Here is a 26059-nt window from a genome sequence, read left to right as displayed (position 1 = left end):
TGTAAGTATTTAATAATTTGTGTATCTCTTCTCATTAACTTAATCTTTTTAAAATTTTCACTCAAATGTGTAAGATATTCCATAATGATACCCACAGCAATTAAAATAGGTAGTTAAGTAACAAATAAGTGTATAAAAGTAGGCAGTATTTCATAGACAACTCACAAGCCATATATTTAAATGTGATCATATTAGCTATATATTTATTATTCTCACATATATAAATTTAGAAAAGCTATACATTGTATACACTGAACCACTGTAGGAGACTAAAATATTTATTTTGGATTAGTAACAGTGTTAAAAAGAAACAAGTTTCAACAAAAGGAAGAATTAAAAAAATAATTACTTATCAATAATTTTAAATACTATCACATTTCTCCATAAAATTTCTCATAAGGAGAAAAAAAATCTTTCTATGTCTAAAACTTAAAACACTTCCTAAGGGCAAGGTACTTAGTATAAACTGGAAGAAAATATTTATATCCTGAAATATTTTTCATACCTTTGTTTTCCTTAGCTCCCTATTATCCAAAAACTGAAAGTACAACACTTCTGTGTTATAATTTTTAAGAGACTTGAGGCTGTGTCTTCATAGTCTTTGTGAATCCCCATAATATTCAGAGCAAAGTACTCTCTCAGCACATAGTGGATACTCAATGAATGGTACCAACAGAACGAACATATACTAAGATGAAAGGTTTTTCTTAGAACTGGATGATTTCAGTCAATATATCTGTAAACAGCATAGCATCACTTTTAAAAACTGTTTTTAACTACATGTATCAATAAAAACATGTATCATATAATCATTTAAATACATCACAATAAATAAAGTGGTCAATGAGTTTCAGGAATTCTTATATTACAAAATCTTACCTCTTCAAAAACAGCAGCTTTATTTACTTTTTCCCTTGCAATGTCACAGATTTTCAGAATTCCCAGAGCAAAAGCTTTCATGGCAGGATCTTCTATAAAGTCTGGATTATGAATGTAAAGGCACGTGAATACTGTCTGTGCCAAGGAATGGCCTTCTAGCCAGGTTATCTATAAAGAAGTAAAAGAATGTATATGTTTAAGATGACACAGAGGGTCTGCAAAGTCTAAATAGATACGACAGTCAAGGGCTAGAAAGCCACAGACCCAAATAAATATATAATTAACCACAGGATTTCAAAGATGATTAAAAGGAAGCTAAGAAAAGACAGAAGAATTACAATTCACTTTCACTGACTAAAGTCTTTCAAAAATCATACACCATAAATATGATTAGCTATCTAAGGGAAACATTCTTATACAGCATTCAGTGTGCAATATATTTGGAGACTAATGAAATTAGAATGCCACCTTACATAGAATCTAAAAGCAATCAATTCCACAGTGGAGTCAATAAAAATCCATTAAGTAGGGAATTCACAATTTTAGAACTAACCAGGTGCTTAGCCACTCCTTTAACTCTCCTTTTTCATCCTATTATTAACTTAGTCAAGAGCATCACACCTCCCCTAGATTACTGCAAGAAACTGCACAATGGTTTTCCTACCTCTCTTCTCTAATTCAATTCTCCCAACCAGAGGGAACTTTCTAGGAAGTCACAGTTTTTAGATTAACCAAGTGTACTCTTACCAAACAGCAAAAACAAGTATCCATTATTCCTATCAATTCAGGCAAGGTGAGGTCTTTAATTTTAATGGTGCCATCCTAAAAGAGGAGAAATATGACATATGAGAAGTTTTTATAAAAGTTATAGTTTCTATGTCCAGTAGCATTTTGGCCTCCAAGAATTAAATGCTTAAAAAATAATAATTCTAGAACTATATCATCATCTGATAAAAACTAAAATGCCTAATTAACTCTGTATTCTTGAAATATATCTTAAATAGATCTTTAATACAAAAAAATCAAAGCCTGTTAATTTGAAAAGAATAAAGGCCTTTATAAACAAAAAGTTAAACAAGTATTTAAAAACACAGTTCAAATTAGTTTTAAGCATTAATAAATATGAATCATTTTAATGGATCAAAAGTACTCAGAAAAGTAAACATTTTTAAAAACCCTTCCCTTGGGGTGCCTGGGTGGCTCAGTTGGTTGAGCATCCGACTTTAGCTCAGGTCACGGTCTCACGGTTCATGCGTTCAAGCCCCACATCGGGCTCTGTGCAGACAGTTCAGAGCGTGGAGCCTGCTTCGGATTATGTGTCTCCCTCTCTCTCTGCCCCTCCCTGACTTGTGCTCGCTCTCTCTCTCAAAAATAAAAATAAAAAAATTTTTAAAAAACCCTTCCCTTAAGGTGATTAATTTTACTACTTGTAAATTTTATTTAAATATCCATTTATTTAGCAAATCTTTCTTCATAAAATATGCAAAATTAAACTCTGTGGCAACTGTGAATGAATTTCTAAGTCAATCCTCACAGAATGAATTTCAAATTCACAACCACAAGCATTCTGCTTAGTGTGTTAATATATAAAACTTAACCGCTTAACCAACTACCCTGGTATTTGAATATATACTGAAATGCTTTAAAAAATTAGTAAACACACACACAAATTTAGTGCCAGCTTGTAATGAAGACCTTTGAACAATTTACAGACTTCAAAAAAAAAAAAGATAACTAAAGCTTGTAACTAAGTTTTGTTTATGTACCTGAGATGCTTGTAAAAAAATTGTATTTTAATATGCCAAGTTTGATGGGCACTGTTTTAACATGTGGAATAACAAATGATAAAACAAAAAGCACAATGGTATTTACCTTGATAGCTTGTTCAAAATTGAGAACTTTTCGATTAACTTGGTTTCCAATCATGCCAGCATCCATCTTGGGATCCATCATTTCAATGGCAGACATGGCTTCAAAAAGACCAAATCTGCAAACAAAAAAATTGACCCCACAAATTGTTTTGAACCAGTAAGTTTACCTAGATTCCCTCAATGATATAATAATTATAGTACTTTAAATACATAGTGTTCTATATATTTAGTCTTCCCAATTTGCTAACACTTCTATTTCAATTAAATAATCTCCCTCTGGGGCACCTGGGTGGCTCAGTCAGTTAAATGTCCAGCTCAGGTCATAATCTCAGGGTTGTGAGATTGAGCCCCACTGTCGGGCTCTACACTGGGCATGGAGCCTGATTAGGATTCTCTCTCTTCCTCTACTCATTTCTGGCTTATGCATGTATGTAACTCTCTCGCAAAAAAAAAAAAGAAAAAAAAATTTTTAAATTAAAAAAATTAAATAATCTTATTTTAACATAAAAATTCTACGTAGTGGTCAAATTATTTGCATACACTGTGCAGGTGAAAAAACAAAAGTTGTTTTTTGTGTTTCCTTTAAAAAGGTTGCACATTAGAAATTTTGGAAAAAAGATCAACTGATCTATAATGGATTTCACTTTGCCTTCTTTAAATGGTTTTCTCTACTTAATATTTAGAAAGTTGTACTGGAATAATCATTACCAAATGTAATTTTTGATTTATTTTCTTTATATCTTGAATAATAGGAATAATGCAGCACATTACCATCTACAATGCCTGAAGTTCTGGCAGTAACATAATGAAAAATAATCCAGGAGTCGTGTTAACTTGTATCTGGTATTTATGGCTTATTAGCCATATAAACAGATAGTTGTGGTGCACTGTGGACTGGTTAGTGAGTATATCATTAACAGATATGCCTTAAAAAATGGGACAGGAACAAGAAAAGCTTAAAAGAAAGTCTGACAGGTGATCAAGCTACTGACTTCACATTTTGCTTAGTCTAAGCTATTAGACTACCAGGAAAATAAAGACATTACCTTGTTACAATACATCATTTCCTCTTAGAAAAGCAGCAAGACATTAAAACCAGCTTTAAGGAGACAAACTCTTCCCTTCAATCCCTCAAATCTCTCAATGCTTCAAGATAATCTGACAAGATGAGTATGTTATTATTGAAAACAACTCTAAACTATGCTAATCAAAACCCAAATAGTATTTTTCAAAGAGCTTGCCAAGCCAAAACAGAAAATATGCAAAAATGGAAGAGAATTCTTTCAACAAAAACAGTATTCACCAAATATCAAAGATACTATAAGACATAATAATTACAAACATTCTAGAACACACAGATCAATAGAAAACAGTCTAAACCCACATTTCTGTAGGAATTCTATATGATAAAGACAGAATTTCAAAGTAATGAAAAATAGTGGATTAATCAATAAATACTGCTGAAACAAGTGGCTAACCATCTGGAAAATGTGAAATCTTTGATTCACACAATTTTAAAAAGTAAACCCAGGCAGATTTAAGTTCTATACCTAAAACAAGCAAACAAACAAAAGATTTCAATAATTTTTGAATTTCTGAACAAAAAAAAGATTTTCAATAATTTCAAAAAACTATAAAAGGAGAAGCTGATGTATGCAATTGTGTAAATATTTTAAATTTATATGCAATGATAATAAACCATAGTTAAAACACCATAATTATCTAGAAAGGGTATTTTTAATATAGGTAATTTTTAAAAAGTTGTTATCCAGAATACAACTGACTCATACAACAAATAAGGCAACTAGTCCAAAGAAAAAGAGGCAAAGGACAGGGGCGCCTGGCTGGCTCAGTCAGTGGAGCATCCAACTTCGGCTCAGGTCATGATCTCGCAGCTTGTGAGTTCAAGCCTCACGTCGGGCTCTGTGCTGAGAGCTCAGAGCCTGGAGTCTGCTTCGGATTCTGTGTCTCCCTGTCTCTCTACTCCTAACCCACTCACATTCTGTCTCTCTCTCAAAAATAAACAGACACTTAAAAAAAAATTAAAAAAAAAAAGGAGGCAAAGGACACAAATGGACAATTCACAAAAGAAAAAAGTGTCTATTTATAATAAAAGTGAAAAGCTGCTCAAATTCAAATGTAATCAGGCAATGCAAAACAAAACAATGAGGAATTGCTTTGGCCACTCAGAAAGCTTAAAAAATATACCTAGTTTACTCTCATATACTGTTGGTGGGAGACTGATACAGACTTTTTTTTAGTAAAGTTTGGCTGAACCTATTAAAATCCAGTCATTTGATTTCTAGGCTTCCATCCTAAAATATATTTGCACATGCATACAAAGAGGTTTGTATAAATTAAATGTCTTCAATTTTCCCATGTTACTAATCCCATGTTCCCATGTTGCAATCTAAATGTCCACCAATAGGGATACTGCAGAATAAATTATGGTATAGTCACTGTAAAATACAAAGCAACAGTTAAAATGAACGAGGTATAGCTTATATACTAACATGGAAAGATCTCCGAGATACACTGAATGGGAAAAGAATTTTCAAAATAATACATACTGCAGACAGGAATTTATAATCAACTATTTTTACAGATTTTATTCATATATATATTTTATAGGTCCAAAAGGACATGCAACAATCTCATAATAGTGATGATATCTGAGCAAAGAGTAAGCATGGGGGACGTGGGGGCAGTACAATGGGAAATTTTTGCTTCATCTCTAATGTTTGAATTCGTTTAAAACAAAGTATCCATTACTTACAAGAGAACAACTAAAAACAAGTTTTTAATGGCACAATTAAAACCCTAGACCTGTGAAGTACTTGCCTAATTAGTAAACGCTCTACAGAAATTATAGCAGCATTAAATTAGGATTTCTCCATTCATTCAACAAATGCTGAGCACCTAATATATGCTGGACGCGGTTCTAGGTTCAACTGAACAAAACAAATTTGCCTGCCGAGAGTCCAGAGAAAGGAAACAAACAGTAAAGATAAAAAGTTACATATATGTTAGAAGATTGCATAGTAGGGAGAAAATACAAGACAGCTAAGGGAGAGATAAATTACAAGAATATAACTTTAATAGGTGTTCAGGGGAGGCTGCTGACAATCATGTTTCCTGGGCTGAGCCTAAAACCTTGGGGAAATGAAGACCACTTGGTCCCTCTTCAGCTGTCTTCTCTCAAATCTTGCTCCACAGTGAGGAGTCACACTCTTTCCTGCATTTGTTTGTGGTATGGTTTCGTTGTATCTTTCCTAGAACCGCCTGCAGCACCAAAAGGATGACCCAGAGTGGTTCTTAGTGTGGTCGATCCCTGGATCAGCACATCATCCTCACCTGGGAACTTGTTGGAACTTCAACTTCTGCGGGGTCCCACACCAGCCCTAAAGAAGGAACTCTGGGGGGTTGGGCCCAGCAATGTGTGTTTTAAAAAACCCTTGATGTCTCTGATTCACATTAGTTTGAGAAAAATTAAATTTCAGGATCTACTCCTGCTCCTCAAATGTCCCATCTTGGCCATTAACTGATTTAACATTTCACATTCCTAATTTTGAAATTGAGCCTGGCCATAGTAGTACGGGAATTGAGGTTATCTGCGAGAGTACAAATAAAATCAAGCATCTCCCTTTTTTCGCCTTTCCCAGGATTCTCTCATCCAGCCATTAAATCATTCATCGTTGGTCATCAACCAGCCTATCACAGATAACACAAAATCTGTATCTTTTCCTCAAGAAATTCCATATCCTATACATCTAACTCTTAAAGAAAGGACCATAAATCATAGTTTTACCAGGTACAACCATTTCATATCATAACTAAGGTCAGCTGCCCCAAAACAGCTCACCAAGATTAAAAATAGATTTCTAATTCATTTTATTTTTACAGCTTTGAAATGTAGTTATTACCCAGGCCTCAAGGAATACTACTGCACACACAAAAAAACCCCAGAAATATTAAACTATGCTATTTCAAATACTTACAGCTTATCATGAAGCAGTTCTCCCAACTTTAATTCTAAAAGAAACAAACAGAAAAATCCTTTGAATAACACCATCTTTATCTTTAAATTTTAATTCTAAGAAAAAAAAAGAAACAAAACAGTTTTGTTTAAAAGTGGGCTTTCATTACTTTAAACTTCATTTTCTAAGAAATTATTTCTACTCCATTACTAACATAATGCCTTCTACACGATGAATATTTAATCCCTATAAATTGAACTTTTAATAATTAGCAAGCAACCCACCACAGGCCACAAAAATCCAATCAGAATTACCAACCTCATTTTAAAATATCACTAGTAAATTTCCCCCAACTATGCTTTTTCACAGGACTGCTGTTTTTAAACTTTCTTAAACCACTTTTTTTTTTTTTTTAACGTTTATTTATTTTTGAGACAGAGAGAGACAGAGCATGAACGGGGGAGGGTCAGAGAGAGGGAGACACAGAATCTGAAACAGGCTCCAGGCTCTGAGCCGTCAGCACAGAGCCCGACGCGGGGCTTGAACCCATGGACCGCGAGATTGTGACCTGAGCTGAAGCCGGCCGCTTAACCGACTGAGCCACCCAGGTGCCCCTACCACTTTTAAGTTGTTTCTTAAATCGCTTGGGGTCATAATCTAACCTTTTTTTGTCCCAGGAACAGTGTCAAAGCTACTTTTTAAAGGGGCGCCTGGGTGGCGCAGTCGGTTAAGCGTCCGACTTCAGCCAGGTCACGATCTCGCGGTCCGTGAGTTCGAGCCCCGCGTCGGGCTCTGCGCTGACGGCTCAGAGCCTGGAGCCTGTTTCCGATTCTGTGTCTCCCTCTCTCTCTGCCCCTCCCCCGTCCATGCTCTGTCTCTCTCTGTCCCAAAAATAAATAAACGTTGGAAAAAAAAGCACTACTTTTTAAAGTTACATTTTATTTAGGGGCACTTCAGTCGGTTGAGCGTCTGACTTCAGCTCACGTCATGATCTCACGTTCATTAATTAAGCCCCACATCGGGCTCATGCTGTCAGCCTGTCAGTGCAGAGCCTGCTTCAGATCCTCTGTCCCTCTCTTTGTCCCTTCCCTGCTTGTGCTCTCCCCAAAATAAATATAAATATAAAGAAAAAAGAAAAAAAGGAAATCCCATTTTATTTAAATGTAGAAAACACCTGAGTAAACAGCTAATCAAAACAGTATTCATCCTCTATAAAGCAGTTCTCAACTTTGGCTTCATGTTGGTATCAACTCTGGACCCTGTGAAAATCCCAACATCCAAGCAGCCCCCTAAACCAATTAAATTCTAGGGGTGGCCCCTCTGCAATGGTTTCAAACCACTACAGGTAAAATCCCAATGTGCAGGGAAGGGGAGAACTACTACTGTAACATTTTAAGTAACTTAAATATTGATGGTCAAATCCGGTAAAAGATGCAAAGCCCCAGTTTTCCGAACTGTACCCCTCCTACTGATCTTAAGTTAAAGAACATTCATTTTTAACAATTCCAGGTAACAAAACAGATAAATCAATGAGAAGCATATCAAAAACTACAATATAGTATGACAGAACATAACAGCAGTTCTCACAGATGGTCTGGGAACGCAGGTGTCTGTAACATTAAAATTACTTTCACAGTAATATTAAAACATTTTCTTTTTCATTGTATTGACATCTGCACTGATAACACAAGAGCAACAGCATAAAGGGAAAAATAAAAAAGCAATGAGGGCTACACTGCTTTAGCTTCACCACAAATTAAGACAGTGGCCCCCAAGCTAAATAGTGTATTTTTTTACCTCCAAGCACTTGCAGTTAAAAAGACATTTTTAAATGTCACTTAAGTCCTTGATGAAGCAGTAAAATCACTAATCTCAAGGCTGGGACCAGGGTGCAGCAAGTGAAGCATTTCCTGTGAGAAATTTAAGCATGAACTCACTTTCAGGTAGTGAGTTGTTTTTGTTTTTAAGTTTACTTATTTTGAGACGGAGAGAGGGAGAGCATGAACAGGAGACGGGCAGGGAGAGAGAGAATCCCAAGCAAGCTCCACATTGTCAACACAGAGCCGGATATGGGGCTCAAACTCACAAACCATGAGATGAAATCAAGAGATGGACTGACTGAACCACCCAGGTGCCCCTCAGGTAGTGAATTCTTAAGTTTTCCACCCTAGGTGCCTCACTTCATTCTAGTGCTGGTCCTGATTTACCTGATTAAGTCTCAATCTTTGAGTACATCTTTTAAATATTCTATTTGACAAAATAGGAAATATAAACAAACACGTCTGCTGCATATCAAAGTAAGCTGTTATTGTAAGGAAAAGCACTTGCACAATTACAATGGAACACCATTTTTACTTGAAAGAACAAATGACAAACTATACTTATTCAGACTTAAGAATATGCCATTTTCTTGGAAAGGAGTTTGTTGCTTTAAGAAAAACTGAAATTTTGTGTTGCCAATGATAAAATTCGAGCTTGTAAGCAAAACTTAGAATTTGGAGAAACATATCTACCACTGTGAACCTGATAGCTTCCCAATATTAAAAAAGACTTTTCTGATAATAGTGGTAATATTAACAAATGTGCTTTTCAGTATTATATATCAGCATTTAGAAGATATGCTTAAGTCAATGAACCAATATTTTCCAAATGGAGACACACGTTCCAAAATTAAGCATTCCAAGTTCAAGGCACACCAATGGATTTTAATGTAACAGAGAGAATGGAAAGTCCACTGATAACAGATCTTCAGATTCCATATCACAACTCATCTTTAAGAAACTACCACCTGTCAAGTTTTGTTGTACTGTAATATCAAAGAAGTATATCCACAATTATCTGAAAAGGTTCCTGTTTTTCAACTATATATCTGGTGAGGCCAGATTTACCTCATATACTTCCAACAAATACAGACAGATTAGCAATTCAGATGCCCTCTATTACGCTGACATTAAAGAGATTTTCAAAAATATAAAACAACTCTAGTCTTGGAAGTTATTCTCTTTTGAAAAATAATTTATTTTTCATTAAAAGACATATTAACATGGAATGGGTTTATAATTGTTTTTAAATCAATTGGGAGGTATTTTTAAAATTTGTTTTAAGTTTTAATGAACATCTATATCCATATCCATATGGAAACACAATTTTTGAGTGTAAAGGTATAATTTTTAAAAGTATAATGGGGTCCCAAAATCAAAAAATTTGAGAACTGCTGTAATAATTTATCAAATACTTATGGTAGATTTAGGGTACCAAACAGCTTCACCAAACTTAAAAAGAAAAACACTCCACAGACCTTGAACCAAGTCACTCTGTGCCTTGGTTTCCTTATCTGTAAAATGAACTGCTGAACTAGCTGACTCTCAGTATGGTCCCTTAGAACACCAGGAATCAGATCACAGTAAACTATAGGCAGGAAGCTTGAAAATTTGCTCAACTAAGCAGAGTGCAAGCACTTTTACTACATGATCAACACCTGGACACGGAATCATGTTCTTCTACAGCACTACAGACCTGAGTAGTCTGGGTCTTATCCAACTATGCAGCAGTTCTGAAAAGACTTAGCGAGAAGGATAATGTTTTACATTTATCATTAGCAGTCAGAGCAATGACATCATAACATATCATGTAGTCTCTGGACTACTAATAAGAGAATGAGAGTCAAAAAGGCAAGTTAACATCTTAGTACTACTACAGAAATTGTTTTGATCTTGCATGCTGTGGGAAATGTTCTTGATGATCCTAGGGATTACAGATGCACCAAACCACTGAACTAAGTTAACACAATGATTAAAAAGTAGTTACTTCTACTTTTAAGTTAAAGCCTTAAATAGGTACAGTAGCACATAGCTTAAACCACTCCAAGCAAAGGAAAAAATTAGATATGAGGAAAAATTGATGATTCAAATTTTTTGACTACCTTGACAATTGTCTTTTTCTTTTATCCTCACTCTCATATAAAGTATGAATGGATCTGCTGTGAGAGAAAATTTAACTCAACTTTGTGGGTCACAGAATTTCCTAACATTTTACTGAAGACATCATTCATTTTGCCTTGGAAATGAACAATGAATCATAACTTGTGGTGGAATTTAGGTATGCAGCAATTGAAGCATATGCTCATTTGGATGAAACGTTATCTTGCAAAAGAAAAACATGCACCTATGTGACAACGCAAATACATATACGTTATCATCTTGTAAATGAGATCATGTGTAAACTGACGTTATAGATCTTTGATAAAATTTCTACCCATAACGTTGTAAATGATGGTTAAGTTCCCAGCTAGGATCCTTATGAATACCCTACTGAATCTATGATATAACCGAAATCCAATACCACTGTAATAGTAATATTTAAACAAAATGACGGAGGTTTACCACTGGGTAAGGGTGGCCAATTGAACACAGGCAACTACCTTTAATTCCCTCCAGAAATTTCATTAAAACAACCAAAGGAAGTATGTATGTGTGTGTTTGTGTTTTAAGAAAGGTATACACTCCAAAGAAGAGAAACAGGTACAGAAATAGTGTAATAGTACAACTTGGAAACAAAAAGACAAGTAGTTTCTTAGCAAACTCAAGAAAACCGAATCCTAAAAAGCAGGAGTGAAGAAAGCCCAAAACATGACTTACCATTTGCCTCTAAAAGTACAGATAAAGGGAGGCTAAAACATGGAACTGAGCAGACAGCGCAGAGCCCTGTCCTAATGTACAGAGCAGGACAACTGCCCTCCCTTCCCCACACGTAACACTGAAGACTTTCTGTGAAGAGGGGGAAAACGTCCCCAGGGACATAAGGTTACCTGAAGTCCAGGGTAGAACACTGGAAAGAGGGGGCATTAAGTGAGTATGTGAAAACCCCAGATCTCTTCCTTCACTTATCTATTAAATCACAGGCAGTCAAGTCAGAGCACCAGCACCAGTCAAGTCCACACCAGTAAGTCCCACTCAAAAATTCAGAGCTTCCCACTGGCTTTTGGTCTCCCACCCTCAGACAACAAAGAAATCTTAGGTATCTGAAGTAATCCTTAAATATGAAAGATATAAAGGAAACAAACTTGAAAAACAAAAAGGCAAGTTGGCAGAAAGACACTATGTAGAGGAAAATTCAAAAGAACTATTATCCTTAGAGAGATAAAACGGTGCAACCCTGAAACAAAACCAGGACATTTTACTTAAAAAAAAGGGGAGGGGGGAATTGTTCTGAGAAAAGAAGTCTTAAAAACATTACAGTGGAAAAGAAAAAATCAGTAGGTTTGGAAGATGCGAGTCTTAGTCCATTCAGGCTATTGCAACAAAAAATACCATAAACTGGACAGCTATAAACAACAAACATTGATTTCTCACACTTCTAGAGGCTGGGAAGTCCAAGATTAAGGCACCAGCAAATATCTGGTGAGGGTCTACTTGCTAGATAGCCATCTTTCTATGGTAACCTCAAATATCAGAGGGAACTACACCCATTCATGTGGGCTCCACTCTCACGATCTAAGCACCTCCCAAAGAAAGGTTCAGTATTCAAAAAACAGTATCCTTTTGTAAGGAGAATACAAAATAAGAAAGGAAGGAAGGAAGGAAGGAAGGAAGGAAGGAAGGGAAATAGAGTAATTAAAGAAAGTTTCTTAGAACTGAAGGATCAGACAAGGTAAGAAGACCCCAGAGTCATCAACCAGGCAAGCCACTATGAGAGGTCTATATAAGAGGTCAAACAGAAGACTCTAAAAGGTCACATAGGAAAGCTCAGTTATCAGAATGTCATCAAACTACTTAATAGCAAAATCAGAGCAAAAACATCAATGGGTCATGCGCTCAAAATTCTTAAAGATATCCAGACACACTATGTTATCAATAAAGTGGGAGGATAAAATAAAAATATTTTCAGACACCCAGAGCCTCAAAAAATTGTATCTCCCATGCATTTTATTCAAAAGGAGAAAAAAGATGTCTAATCTAGGGGTGCCTGGGTGGCTCAGTCAGTTGAGCGTCCGACTTCAGCTCAGGTCATGATCTCACGGTCTGTGGGTTCGAGCCCCACGTAGGGCTCTGTGCTGACAGCTCAGAGCCTGGAGCCTGCTTCTGATCCTGTGTCTCCCTCTCTCTCTGCCCCTCCCTCACTCTCACTTTGTCTTACTCTGTCTCTCAAAAATAAATGTAAAAAAAAATTAAAAAAAAAAAAAGATGTCTAATCTATATTAAAATAAGAAACCCCAGGCTGATGATCTCAGGATCACACTATGTACAAAGCTTCAGACTGGAGCAGTAAGAGGCTCGAGGAGAAATTTCTTCAAAGAGATGAAAAACAATACGATGTCTGAGGTATCTGAATGTCTTAAGGAGCTTAAGCAAATGAACAATCTAAGGTAGAACTAATGATACAAAGATTCTGAATAAGAGTTTTTTGTATATAACAAAACTGTGCAGGAAGGAAAAATAACAGCTTTACTCTTTGACTCCACAATAGGTAATATGTGCTTATCCATAGTGTAGCTATAACTATAAGGGTAGAGGTACGTACGTGATTTCAAATTGGGAGTGCGAGGAATCAAGAAATAACAATAGAAGCATGCTATCTATAATTATGAATACTGGAATAACCACCTCAAAGAGGGAAAGTGGTGAGTTCTGAGGACACCTCTCCTGTTAACCAAACCTCCCAACATAAAGGAGGATATACAATACCCACCTGATTAAGAAGAAAATCTGATAGATGCATTCAACAATGCAGAAGAGCCCTCAAAATGTATCAACGGTCCCACTCTCTTCCCACTGCTTGCTCTATGTTAATGCTAGTTGTTAGAGGTGTTAAGACATCCAGTATCCATATGTTCCTTTCCTGAAGAATCCAGGGTCAGATTCTTAAATGATCTTAAATGATAGTTGAACATTCTTGAAAGTTATCTAAAGAGAGTGAACTATGCAGTACTATTGACATTTTGTGCAGAATAATTACTTCTTTGTGGGGGCTACCCTGTGCAGCATCTTTGCTGTGTACCCGCTGGACACCAGTAACAGTCCACCCCCCCACTGTGACAACTAAAAACATTGCAAGACACTGGCAAGTGTTCCTTGAGGGGCAAAATCATCCCTGGTGGAAAACTGCTGATCTCAAGTGACCCACAATTACCAGCGCTGCCCAGTCCCCATGCCTTACGACTGAAAACACTCTTGATAGGATGGAACAAGGAAAACATAATTTTCATTTCCAAAATCAAAATCACTTAAAGAAAAAAAAGTATTTTACAGGGTGCCCAGATCTTTCACCAAGACAATTTCCATCCATTTTTTTTTTTTATCTTTGAATAAAGTGCTAACAAACAGCAAATTCCTAGAACAATGATTCTCAAATTGGGGTTTATGAATTCAGCAAGGGAGGAGTGTATATTTTTTCTACGATAATTGTTAAACGCTATATAATCAGTTCGATAATTTTTTTTAAAAAGATTACAGAAGCATACTGTAAACCAACTGGATAATGAGGTTTATAATCAAGTATTGCTACAATTTCAGTGCTCAATCTTATGTTCATAATGAAGCTAGTTTCAGGCAATCACCCAAAATGATACCATTTAATGTAATGCAGGGGTTCTAAAACTTCTGAAGTAGGAGATCCAGATACTCTGATTTGAAGAAACACGGCCTTAATATATTCATTCATTCTTAAAACAAATATATATTAGGCACCTACAAGTGTTCTAAATGAGAGAAGACAATATAGAAAGGAAGAGAAAGAAGCTTAAGAATCGTAGGTTTTGAAACAGGGAAGAGAAATCAATAAAAGGAGTCTTCTGAAGAAAAGTAATGGGCAAGAGTTGAAGAAAGTGGACGGGAAAAGAGGCCTTAAACAACAGGGCCTCTGAGAAAGACAGACTAATGACGAATGAGTGAAGCCATCAAAGACATAAGAAGATGGGATGACAGGAAGGGCCCATGTCTTTCTACACTAAAGCTCAAAAAGATGAAGTAATGATAACGAACCTTGGATTACCTCTGGGTTCTAGACACCTGAAGGTATCATCATCCTAGGAGAGGCTGTTGGCTATCCACAGAGTGTGTGGAAGAAGGGAATCTGGTAGGTAGAAGGAGCAACGTACATTTTATGATCTTCTGCGTTTAAGTGAAATTTCTAAATTGAGGGTTTGTTTATATTCAGAAAGCACCTAACTTTAGACAACCAAATGAAATACGAAGATCAAAAGCTTTTTATAGGACGCAGAGATGGTTTGAATTCGGCAAAGTTTCCTGGAGAAGCAAAGCTCAGAGGTGTTATTTAGATGAATATATTATATATCAGGCAAAGTAACAATAATGGCACCATATATTCAAAATAATTTCAGGGGAAAAAAAGCCAAGGGCCTCGATGTCAGATACAGGAAATGTCAAGGGAATGTGTGCCCTCCGCCTAATAGGAGATAAAGGAAGTGATGAAAGTTACAATTTGATCCAGAGGAGTTTTGACGAGCCACTAAAAGAACAAGTAGAAATGTGCATGAAGAACACTGTGATCACTATGCAGATTGTTTTCTCAGTACCAAAATAAATAAATCACCATAGTTTAGCCAAATGCCATCACAGTGTTACTGAAGAGACCACTACAACAGTTAAAAGGTATTAAGAATATTTGTTTTAAATTTGGTCTTCTGAAAGTTGCTAGAAGTCTAAACTAAATTGACGCCATGGGGGTGCCTGGCTGGCTCAGTCAGATGAGTGTCCCGCTTTTGATCCTGGGGTTGTGGGATCGAGCCCCCTCAGGCTGTGCACTAAGTGTGGAGTCTACTTGAGATTCTCTCCCTCTCTCTCCCTCTACCTTGCTTCTCTCCCCCAACACACTCTATTAAAAAATAAACTGAGGGGCGCCTGGGTGGCTCAGTCGGTTGAGCATCCAACTTCAACTCAGGTCATAATCTCAAAACTCATGGGTTTGAGCCCCACGTCGGGCTCTGTGCTGACAGCTTGGAGCCTTGAGCCTGCTTCTGATTCTCTCTCCCCTCTCTCTGCCCCTCCCCCACATGCACATGCTCACGTGAGCTCTCTTTCTCTCAAAAATAAACAAACATTAAATAAATACAAAAATAAATTGACATCATGAATCTGATTATTTCAGGAAGAGAAAACAAATTATTAATACCACAGGCTCAAGAACTGCCAACAGCCTTTAAGTCCTAAATCTACATTAACTTTTTAGTTTCAAGAATGCCTCACACCTGTGCCTCCTGAGACAAAGCAAGAGCTAATTATGGAAGATTTAACAGAATGGTTTGAGGTTAGCAACAAAATGACATGCTACCCCCTCTCAATCCCCACTGAAACAGGTATTAAACCATATTGCCTATTCAAGGTTTCTTCCATGAAGCAGCAAAATTATTTACTCTTCCTCAAACATCAAACTCTCACTAAACTCTGGCTGTAATGGTTCATCTGTCTAGAATAATTCCCTCCCATCTACTTATAGAAACTCGACCACTCCTTTAAAGCCCAACTCATGCCTTACGAACTTCATAAAACCTTTCCCATTTAGGTTCAGAATGACAGCCCTCTAATATAGATCATTTAAAAAATTAGTGCAGGGGCACCTGGATGGCTCAGTCAGTTGGGCATCCGACTTCAGCTCGGGTCATGATCTCATGGTTTGTGAGTTCAAGCCCTGCCTCGGGCTCTGTGCTGACGGCTCGGAGCCTGGAGGCTGCTTTGGATTCTGTGTCTCCTCTCTCCCCCTCCCCCACTTGTGCTCTGCCTCTCTCTCTCAAAAATACATAAATGTAAATAAATAAATAATCAGTGCAAAATGATGAGTATGATCCACTTAACAGTTTAAGATCTCTAGGTACAATTACACTGTAACTTAGACTTCTTTCTCTCTCCCTTGGATACACAGATATGAGCAGTCCCCCAATTAGTCCCAGTGTAATGTTCTTTCCACTATCTCACTTACGCATACTTTAACTGGACACGTATCTCGAAACAGTGGATGGGCAGGCACATGATTTATCATTTTGCTTATATTCAGCTGGCTCTCTTTCCACCTTCAGCTGCTCCAAGTCTCTACTCTTCCTCTCAAGAGCACTAAACACTCCTCCTCACCAGCATGCGAAACTTAACTCATTCAGTAACGAAACAGAAGCTGTCCAGGTGTGCATCCCTCCACCATGCCTCACCATCCACTTAGAAATATGTTTCTTCACCAATCCTACCCTCAGTTCCTCCTGTCTCAGTATGTCCTTATTCTATACCCAAAAGTTAATTTCCCTACCATGTTCTTGATCTCATCCTCTTCAAATTCAAGCTCTCACTCTACCATTTGTTTCTTTCACTTTTCAGTCTCTCCTCAAGGCTCCTTCCTCTCAGACAACAAGTATGCTCATTTCTCTCGTCATTTATGCCTACGCATTTATTAAACTATTACAATGTACCAGGAAATGTTCTGTGTGCTAGGGCTACACCAAGATCTCTGCACTCACAGAGCTTACATTCCAGTGGGGAAGGCTGACAATAAACAAGAAATAACTGAAAATGACGGTTTCTGACAGTAGGTTAAGCATTACGATAAAAATAAAACAAGTAATTCAACTGAGGTGGAGTTGTACAGAAGAGAATGGGGCTAACTCTGCTTAGACCGGTTGTTTTGAGAAATCCTCACTGGAGAGGTAACATTTAAGGAGCTGGCTACGTGAAGACCTGGAAGCAAAGGAGTTTAAAACATAGAAAAGGAAATATACAGACGTCCAAAGGGAAACTGCCTTGGTGTACTTAATGACATAAAAAGGACCTTGTGACTAACATAATGAGGCTAGTGGGGCAGTGGTACAAAAACGAAGTCAGTGGTAGGCAGGCACCAGACCATACAGGCCATGGGGACAGAATACGGATTTTATTCTACACAGAAAAGGAAGCCACTGAAGGCTCTTAAACAGGGAATGATGTGATTCGATCATTTACAAACCTCAAACATACAATACTAACATCTTTAGTTCCATACAACTCATGTTTCCACAGTTTGAAATTACTGCCATGCACTCTCCACTCTGTTACTTAAAGCTAGACAAACTGAAGAAATGGCTTCAACATCTGTATTTCATGCGATATCAAATACCGACTGGCTTCGAATGAAAGTTAAAATCAGAAGGTAGAGAATGAATACGTGTGGTTAACAAACTTGATAAAGCACACTTACCTGTTGATTTCCTTACATTTAATGAGTTAGTCCACAAATCACAATCAAGATTGTATTTTATCTTTTCCCAGATTTTGAGCTTCTAATCCAAAAATTCAAACTCACCTCGACAAGCTTCTTCAAAATCTTGGGTTATGTCCACCCAGCTTGTGTTGCTTTTTTCCATCTTTTCTGGTATACTGAGCTCCCATCCTGAATCATCGTCTTCTACAGAAGCTTTCATGACCATAATGCCTATAAAATTAACACTGGTGTAAAAGAGATTGTGGCTTTCAAGGCAAGGGTATTTTTGCAATCCTTGTGTGTTTGCTGAAGTACTCGATGGAAGTCTTACTAAATTGCCAGACCTCATCCGAGTTTGAACATGGTACTGGAAAAAAAATACCTTAATGCAACTAAATCTTACACGGACACTATCGCTGTTCATTTACTAATAGTCCAGCACCTACCAGGGCTCTAAGAGTTTGCCTTCCACTATCTAAGAAGAAAAATCACAAGCCGCCCCACCACTGGCCCCAACAGAACCAACTCCAGAGCTTTCAACTTTCCACACTGGCCACAAATGGCCAAGACACTCTTCACAGTCCCCTCCTGCAGCCCGGGAGCCCATGAGGCAACTACTCAAGTCAGGGTGGTCCCTCACCTGGCCGGAACTCTCTGGGCCGACCTGGACCCCCGCATAGCCTCGCACGGTGGGCACGGAGTGCGGGCGCGCCCCGCGGGGTCCAACCCACCCGGCCCAGGGTGGCGGCGCACCTGAGGCGGGGACCCGCCCCACGTCCGCCCTCCCCGGGTCAGCCCGGCCCGGCCCCGGCCCCGGCCCCACAGGGCACGGAAGCAAGGGCAGAGCTGTCGACGCGCGGGAGGGCGGGCACGCCCGGTGCCGGGTCGTCGCCCTGGCAACACCCGGCAAGGCCCGGGCCTCGGCGGGCAGCGGACTCGGGGGAGCCTCCAGCTCCTACCTGAAGCGCGGCGGGATGGCCGGGGCCCCAGGGTGACCTGGCGTCCCAGGGTCTGCCACACGCACGGGGGGCTGCGACTCTAGGACACTGGAGGGAGGGAGTTTCAATGGCTCTGCGCTGGCGGTCCCTACCTACTTCTCCCGTGGCCGCCCGCGCCGCCACGCACCGTCCAAACCGCGGAAATAACGACGCCGCCTCTGCCGCCGCCGCCCCCTCCCCTCAGCCCTGCCCGACCGGCCGCGTGCGCGCATGCGTACGCCGGGTGCGCGCGACCCCGCCCCCTCTCCCTCACTCCTGGGGACTTCGCATACCCCGGCCACACCCCCTCCCTCACCACCGCCGCCGACGGCAGCCGACTTCTCTTCTCGCGGGATTAGAGCCAATCGCGAGACCGGAAGCTACCTTCCTTCTGCCTCAAGCCGAGTCCCGGGCAGTGGGCGGGTCCCGATGAGGGGTGGAGCCAGAGGGGGTGGTCTCAGAGCTGGCCCAGACGGGCTCCCTGGGATATTTTTAGAAAGGTACCGCTAAGGTGGGGGAAAAAAGCAAGGACAATATTTGTAGACCTTAGCAGTTGTGGCCACGCAGGAAGAGCCTGGCTGTGAATTTCATCGAGCTAGTGCTGCCTGACACAGGATTTATGTTTCCTAGAGAGCCTGGAGGTTTCTTGGGGGAAAAGAGAAACGAAATATCTAGAGTCAAGCCATTTTCTCTGAGACTTGTAAATATTTTACGTTTTTCTTAAAGTTAACAAAATGATCAGTTTTAAAGTGGGATTATGCAAGTAGACTTCCACTAGTAGGAAGCACATCTTTACCACCAATTTAATTCCCATTAAAATGGCCAAAATTTAAAAGACGACACCAAATGTTGACAAGGATTTGGAGCAACTGGACCTCTCCTGTTGCCGACGAGAAAGCAAAATGGTACAATCACTTTTAACAGTTTGTCTTTTACCAGAAAATTGATCATACACTTACCATTTGATCTAGCAAATCCACTCCCAGGTATTTTCTTAAGAATATGAAAATATGTGTCCTCTTGTACCTTACATTTCATAGCTTCATTTTTAATAATCCAAAACTGGAAACCCATATGTTCATCTACTGGTGAATGGATAAACTTATCGCTCATCCATACAATGTAATGAATAGTAATTACCAACAAACAGGGGTGAACTACTTGACATGCAAAATCATGAATCGCAAAAAAACATTATGTTGAGCAAAGGAAATAAAAAGCATAAGCAAAAGAATATGATTCCATTTATATGAAACTTTAAAAAAATTTTTTAACGTTTATTCATTTTTGAGAGACAGAGAGAGACAGAGCGTGAGAGGGGAAAGGGCAGAGAGAGAGGGAGACACAGAATCTGAAGCAGTCTCCAGGCTCTGAGCTGTCAACAGAAAGCCCGCCGCAGGGCTCGAACTCATGGAACTGCGAGGTCATGACCTGAGCCAAAGTCAGACACTCAACTGACTGAGCCCCCCTGGCGCCCCTATATGAAACTCTTAAAAATAAAAATGCAATTTATACTGACAAAACAGAGCATTGAGTGCCTAGATGTCAAGGAAGGATTAACTAGAATAGGGCTAGATGATTTGAGGTGATAGAAATGTTCTGTTTCTTGATTATAGTAGCCACTATACAGTAGCCATTTTAAAAAAGTAAAAAGTACATCTTTGTGTCTCTTACAGAATAATAAGGTTTATAATGGCAGGAGCTTTGCCAGTTTTGAACAAAATTATATCCACCTCACTTAGGGTGGTGGTTGGCATGTAGTAGGTTCTCACTAAAGGCACTGAGGATGAAAATGTAGGGGAGAATTACAATAAAGAAAATCTATACTGTTTCTCCAAAACCATTTGCTGAACTTTGCAGAGGCCATAAGAAATCTAGAAAAGGATGAACTGACTGCATCTGAGTTATTCAGTATCATGTGTAGATTGTGACAAAAACTGATATAGCAAGAAAACAGAAAAACAAAAACCCCCTACCAATGTTTTGAAATAAGACTGCTTCAGAACTCAAAAACAAAACAAAACAAAACAACAACAAAAAATCACCAGAACAAGGCAGCCAAATGAAAAAGGATTTTCTTAACTTCTTTACTAAAATTGTAATTTACCTGAAATTCAAGTTAATTTTCACAAGCTCTAATTACCTCTCCTCTTTAAAAACCATTTTCCCTGGGCACTTGGGTAGCTTAGTTGGTTGAGCAGCTGACTTTGGTTAATGCCATGATCTCGTGGTTCCTGAGTTCCAGCCCCACACTGGGTTTCCTCCTGTAAGCCTGTCAGCATAAAGCCTGCTTCACATCCTCTGTTCCTCTCTCTCTCTCTCTCTGCCCCTCCCCCATTGAGCTTTCCAAAAAAATAAATATTTTTTTAAAAAAATAAATAAATATAAAAATGATTTTCCCTGAGAGGCTTAATTTATGATGACATCCCATATGCCTCACAGTCTTAAAAAATGATGAATATTTTAGACATTAGATAAACTACATGATGAATAAATGAATGTAATTGATCAACAAATAGTCTGTCTACCTAAACATGTCTACAAATATAGAGTAGATGAGCAATTTGGCCAGCTGGAAACAAATTCCTATGAAACTAAATCTTGACTCATAAAATCCTAAGTATTCCATGCTTAAACATTAATATTGAAAGGAAATTTAGCTTGATATGATTATTTTATATTGATACAAGGAACCAGTGTAGCATCAGTTTGATAAAAGCAGAGCTACCAAAGTGACCTTTATGTCTGAGTGTATCCAGTTTTATCACTACATAAAATAAATTAAGGATGTCCTACAGCCTGTAGGCAGTTCAGAGAAATGCTTTCAAAAAAAGGAAACAGAGTAAAAATACCCTACTGTTCCATGTGACAGAAAGAAACATGGCATTATTTTTTTTATTAAGTATAGGTAAAATCAGTTTAGTTAGTTCTATTGTATTTAATTCTCCTTTTTAAAAGTCTTATGTATCTCAAGAATACACAGTATAGGGACACCTGGGTGGCTCAGTCAGTTAAGTGTCCGACTTCGGCTCAGGTCATGATCTCGTGGTTGGTGAGTTCGAGGCCTGCGTCAGGCTCTGTGTTGACAGCATGGAGCCTGGAGCCTGCTTTGGATTCTGTGTCTCCATCTCTCTCTGCCCCTCCCCCCACTCACACTCTGTCTCTCTCTCTCTCAAAAATAAATAAACATTAAAACATTTTTTAAAAAAGAATACATAGTTATACAATAGCCAGGATATGAAAGCAGCCCAAGTATCCATCTATAGATGAATGAATAAAGATGTGATACTCACACACACACACACACACACACACACACACACACACACACATACAATGGAATATTACCCAGCTATAGTAATCATTTGTGACCACATAGATGGACCTAGAGGGTATTATGCTAAGGGAAATATGTCAGATGGAGAAAGACAAATACCATGTGATTTCACTTACATGTGGAATCTAAAAAACAAACCATAAACAAATAGAAAGCAGAAACAGACCCATAAACACAGAGAACAAACTCTCAATTGCTAGAGGGGAGAGGGCAAGGGAATGGCCCAAATGGGTGAAGGGCAGTGGATACAGCCTCCCAGTTTGGAATGAATAATTCATAGGTAGAAAAGGTACAGCATGTAGTCAATGATACCTTTAATGGCTTTGTATGAGAACGGATGGTAGCTACATTTGTGGTGAGCATAGCATAATGTACAGACTTGTTGAATCACTATGCTGTATACCTGAAATTAGTGTAATATTGTGTATCAACTATACCTCTGTATAAAGAAAAAAGTAAAAGGATACACAGAAGTCCAATAAAAAGTTATTTAAAAAGTTAAAATAAACTTCTGTATTAGAGGATAATGTATAATTATCCTCTGTAAAATGCTTGTAATGTGTCATTATAAATACATTTTCTTACACATTTTTAATTAGTTGTTTCCATCCATCCCTTATTGCCACTGTTAACTAGTCCTGTAGTTTTGTTTAACAGCATTTAAGTAACAGAAAATTCAATACAGAATAGTTTCAAATAAACATCCAGTTTTCATAATTTAATATTAAGGTGATAACACATGTGTGTATATTGTATATGTCTTTTTTCCCGATATGGTTGTGTCCTGGATTGATAGCCTAAAAGTGGAGTCCCAGGGACACCTCAGTTGGAAGAGCATCTGACTCTTGATCTCGGAGTCATGAGTTTGAGTCCCACTTTGGATGTAGAGATCACTTCAAAATAAATAAATAAATAAATAAATAATCCCCAACTTCACCGAGTGAATGTACCATAATTTATTCAACTAGCTCTCTGTTGATGGACATTTAGGTTGTTTCCAGGTTTTACCATTATAGATGGCATTACCATGAGAAGCTCTGCGCCTATGTCTCTTCGCAATTTTGCCAGTGTATCCCATAAACAGAATTTGGGGTCTAGGTATACATGCATTTGTAATTTTATATTGCCAAATACCCCTCTACCAAATTTGTTCCTTTTTTTTCTAACATTATTTTAAATTTTATTTTTTATTTTATAGACAGAGTGAGTGCAGGAGCAGGGGCGAGGAGCAGAGTGAAAGAGAGAGAATCTTAAGCAGACTCCACGCCCAGTGCAGAGCTCGATACGGGGTTCAATCCCATGACCACGAGACCATGACCTGGGCTGAAATCAAGAGTTGGACACTCAACCAACTGAGCTATCCAGGTGCCCCAAGTTTGTTCCTTTTTCAATGTCCACGAGCAACATGCAAGACCACTCATTTTCCCATGGCCTCATCAACACAGTGTATGGTCAAACTTTTAGAGTTTTGCCATATGGCTACATGATAAAAATGGTATCTCAGCATAGTTTTAATATGCATTTTCTTATCACAAATGAGGTAGAAAGTCTCTTTATCTTTTTAAGTGAATTTTATATCTTTTTGTTTCTATCTCTAGCCTTTTTTTTCCCTGTAGATTACTGGTTATTTTCTTTTCTACTTTTAAGAAGCTCTCACTATTAACTCTGTAAGGATTTATGTTGCAGTTTTTTAAACCAGTGTGTCATATGTCTTTTTACTTTGCTTTTGGTTGTTCTTTTATTCTTGCTACATGAAAGTATTTTTTAGTCAAATTTATCAACAATGATGTCATTTAGTACCATGGGTTTAATTGAGACGCCATAAGAGGATGGTGTCAAGAGAGAAGTACAGCAAAACCTTGGATTGTGAGTAACTTGTTCTGTGAGTGGTCTGCAAGATGGGCAAACATTTCTAATAAATTTTAACTTGATAAACAAGCAACGTCTTGCAAAACAAGTAGTACGTGAAGCTGAACATTACATGATCACAACTGAGCCAATGGTTCTTCTCTCTCTTGCTGTGGGATTGTGGGTGATCATCAATGCAATGGCACATTTCTGAGAAATCCTCAAAAGGAGGCAAAAGCAAGTGTCATTGGATAGGTTCCTTGTTAACGTTGCACAAAAAGAAGAAAGATTCCATTGAGCCAGTAGGTAACAGTGATACTGTTAGTCACAGTGAAAATCTTCCTATATAATAACCCTCCTCTCTCTCTTGTCTCCCTCACACCAGCCACGAAGGTTTTCAAAGGTAAGTGCAGGTTAATTTGTTTATTTTTCTTTTTATTTAGTATTTTCTTTATTATTTTGTATTATCTTACAGTATTGTAATCATTTTTATATGAATATTTTTGGGTTGTGGAACAAATCATTGGAGTTTCCATTATCTCTTATGGGGAAATTTGCTTTGATATACAAGTGCTTTGGATTACAAGCATGTTTCCAGAATGAATTATGCTCACAAACCAAGGTTTTACTGTAGGATCAAAATGGAGTGCTGAGGAAGCCCAACATTTGAGATCAGGTAGAGGAAGAGAACCTATGGAAGGGCTCTGAGAATAAAGACCAAAGCAAGAGAAAAATCAGAAGAGTGGTTCACTGAATCTGAGAGAGATGTCAACTCTCAATTATCCCTCTTTTTTTAAGGTTTTTTTTTTTTTAATTTTCATGAAGCCCAATTCATCCATTGTTTTCTTTTTTTTTCAAATTTATTTATTTAAGTAATCTCTAAACCTAATGTGGGGCTCGAACTTACGTCCCCCAGATCAAGAGCCCATGCACTCCTCTGATTGAGCCAGCTGGGTGCCCCTCAATTATCCCTGTAATAAGACTTACATAACTTATTACAGTCTTTTCATTGTAAAAAAATCTTTTCATAATTCCTTTTTATAAATGATTCTCAGCAGTTCCTTCAAACTTTACCGTGTGGATTTTTTACTTAACAAAAGGATTAACTACATATGTAGACTTCTTATGAATTCCCTTAATGAGTTGACTAATCCATTGGATCTTGAAACTCTAAAACTTCTGTCAAAAGGGAAGTCAGCAGAGCAGACACCAATAAATACTGGAAAAAAACCTTTATGAATTAGATAAACTTTAGATCCTAATTGAAATACACTGAGAAGAATTTGAAACTACTGAGCAAACTTAAACAGTGACTGGATATTTGATATCCAGAAATTAATATTTTTACATGGTATAAAGACATTGTAGTAATCTTTAAAAAAAAAACCTTTGTTTTTTAAGAGACCCATATTGAAATATTTATAAGTGAAAAGATATTATGTCTGGTATTTCCTTCAAAATCATCCTGTGGTTTGGGGATAAACAGAGAGAGGAAATAAGATGTGTTGATAATTGTGGAAGATGGTGATGGATATAACTACTCACAGTATTATTCTCTCTACTTTTGTCTGGTTAATTTTCCCATAATAAAACTTTTCCTTAATAAAGAAATTAAGAACCGCATGTTTGTCCCTAATGGCTTTAGCTCATTGAAGAATATTCTTTACTCTGCTGTGTTACTATAGTCCCAGTGTAGGAGTGCTGATAATACTGACGCCATCTTTGATGCTCTATCTTGTTCATGTTCATCTCTCTTGGGGCTTCCAGGCCCCTTGGAGATTAATATACATACCTTAGAAATGCCTGCCAAGGTCAGGATAGGTAGAGGGGAAGACTGCTTTGGCTTCCCATGACTCTGTTAGAGATAACAGTCTTTTCCCTTCCTGGTACACAGGAGATGCCACAAGGTCTAATTAAGGGTTACCTGTCAGGCACATGTGAACACTTTGATCTCACTACACAGCCATTCGGTGTGCCCCCTCCCTCTATAAAATC

At 38.1% G+C, this 26059-nt stretch overlaps 1 protein-coding gene across 3 annotated transcripts in view; it reads right to left on the bottom strand.

The window, feature by feature from the left end:
• The window catches only part of NAA35 (N-alpha-acetyltransferase 35, NatC auxiliary subunit), a 95065-nt gene extending 75935 nt beyond the window's left edge, over nt 1-19130 (bottom strand). Inside the window, exons 1-6 of one of the 3 annotated variants that reach the window (XM_011288304.4) lie at nt 18993-19130; nt 18005-18133; nt 6749-6782; nt 2752-2866; nt 1627-1701; nt 880-1047 (exon numbers count right to left, since the gene is read on the bottom strand). In XM_011288304.4, coding sequence (XP_011286606.1) covers nt 880-1047; nt 1627-1701; nt 2752-2866; nt 6749-6782; nt 18005-18128 — 516 coding nt within the window. In that variant the 5' untranslated portion in view covers nt 18129-18133; nt 18993-19130. Of the gene's footprint in view, nt 1-879; nt 1048-1626; nt 1702-2751; nt 2867-6748; nt 6783-18004; nt 18134-18542; nt 18679-18861 lie in introns of those variants that run through there. The other 2 variants (XM_023242227.2, XM_023242228.2) reach the window with 2 other exon arrangements.
• Nucleotides 19131-26059: the final 6929 nt, after the last annotated feature.

This window comes from Felis catus, chromosome D4, assembly GCF_018350175.1.
Source record: "Felis catus isolate Fca126 chromosome D4, F.catus_Fca126_mat1.0, whole genome shotgun sequence".
NCBI lineage: Eukaryota > Metazoa > Chordata > Mammalia > Carnivora > Felidae > Felis > Felis catus.
The sequence above is the reverse complement of the archived record's forward strand: the minus strand, read 5'-3'. Positions and strand labels throughout refer to the sequence as shown.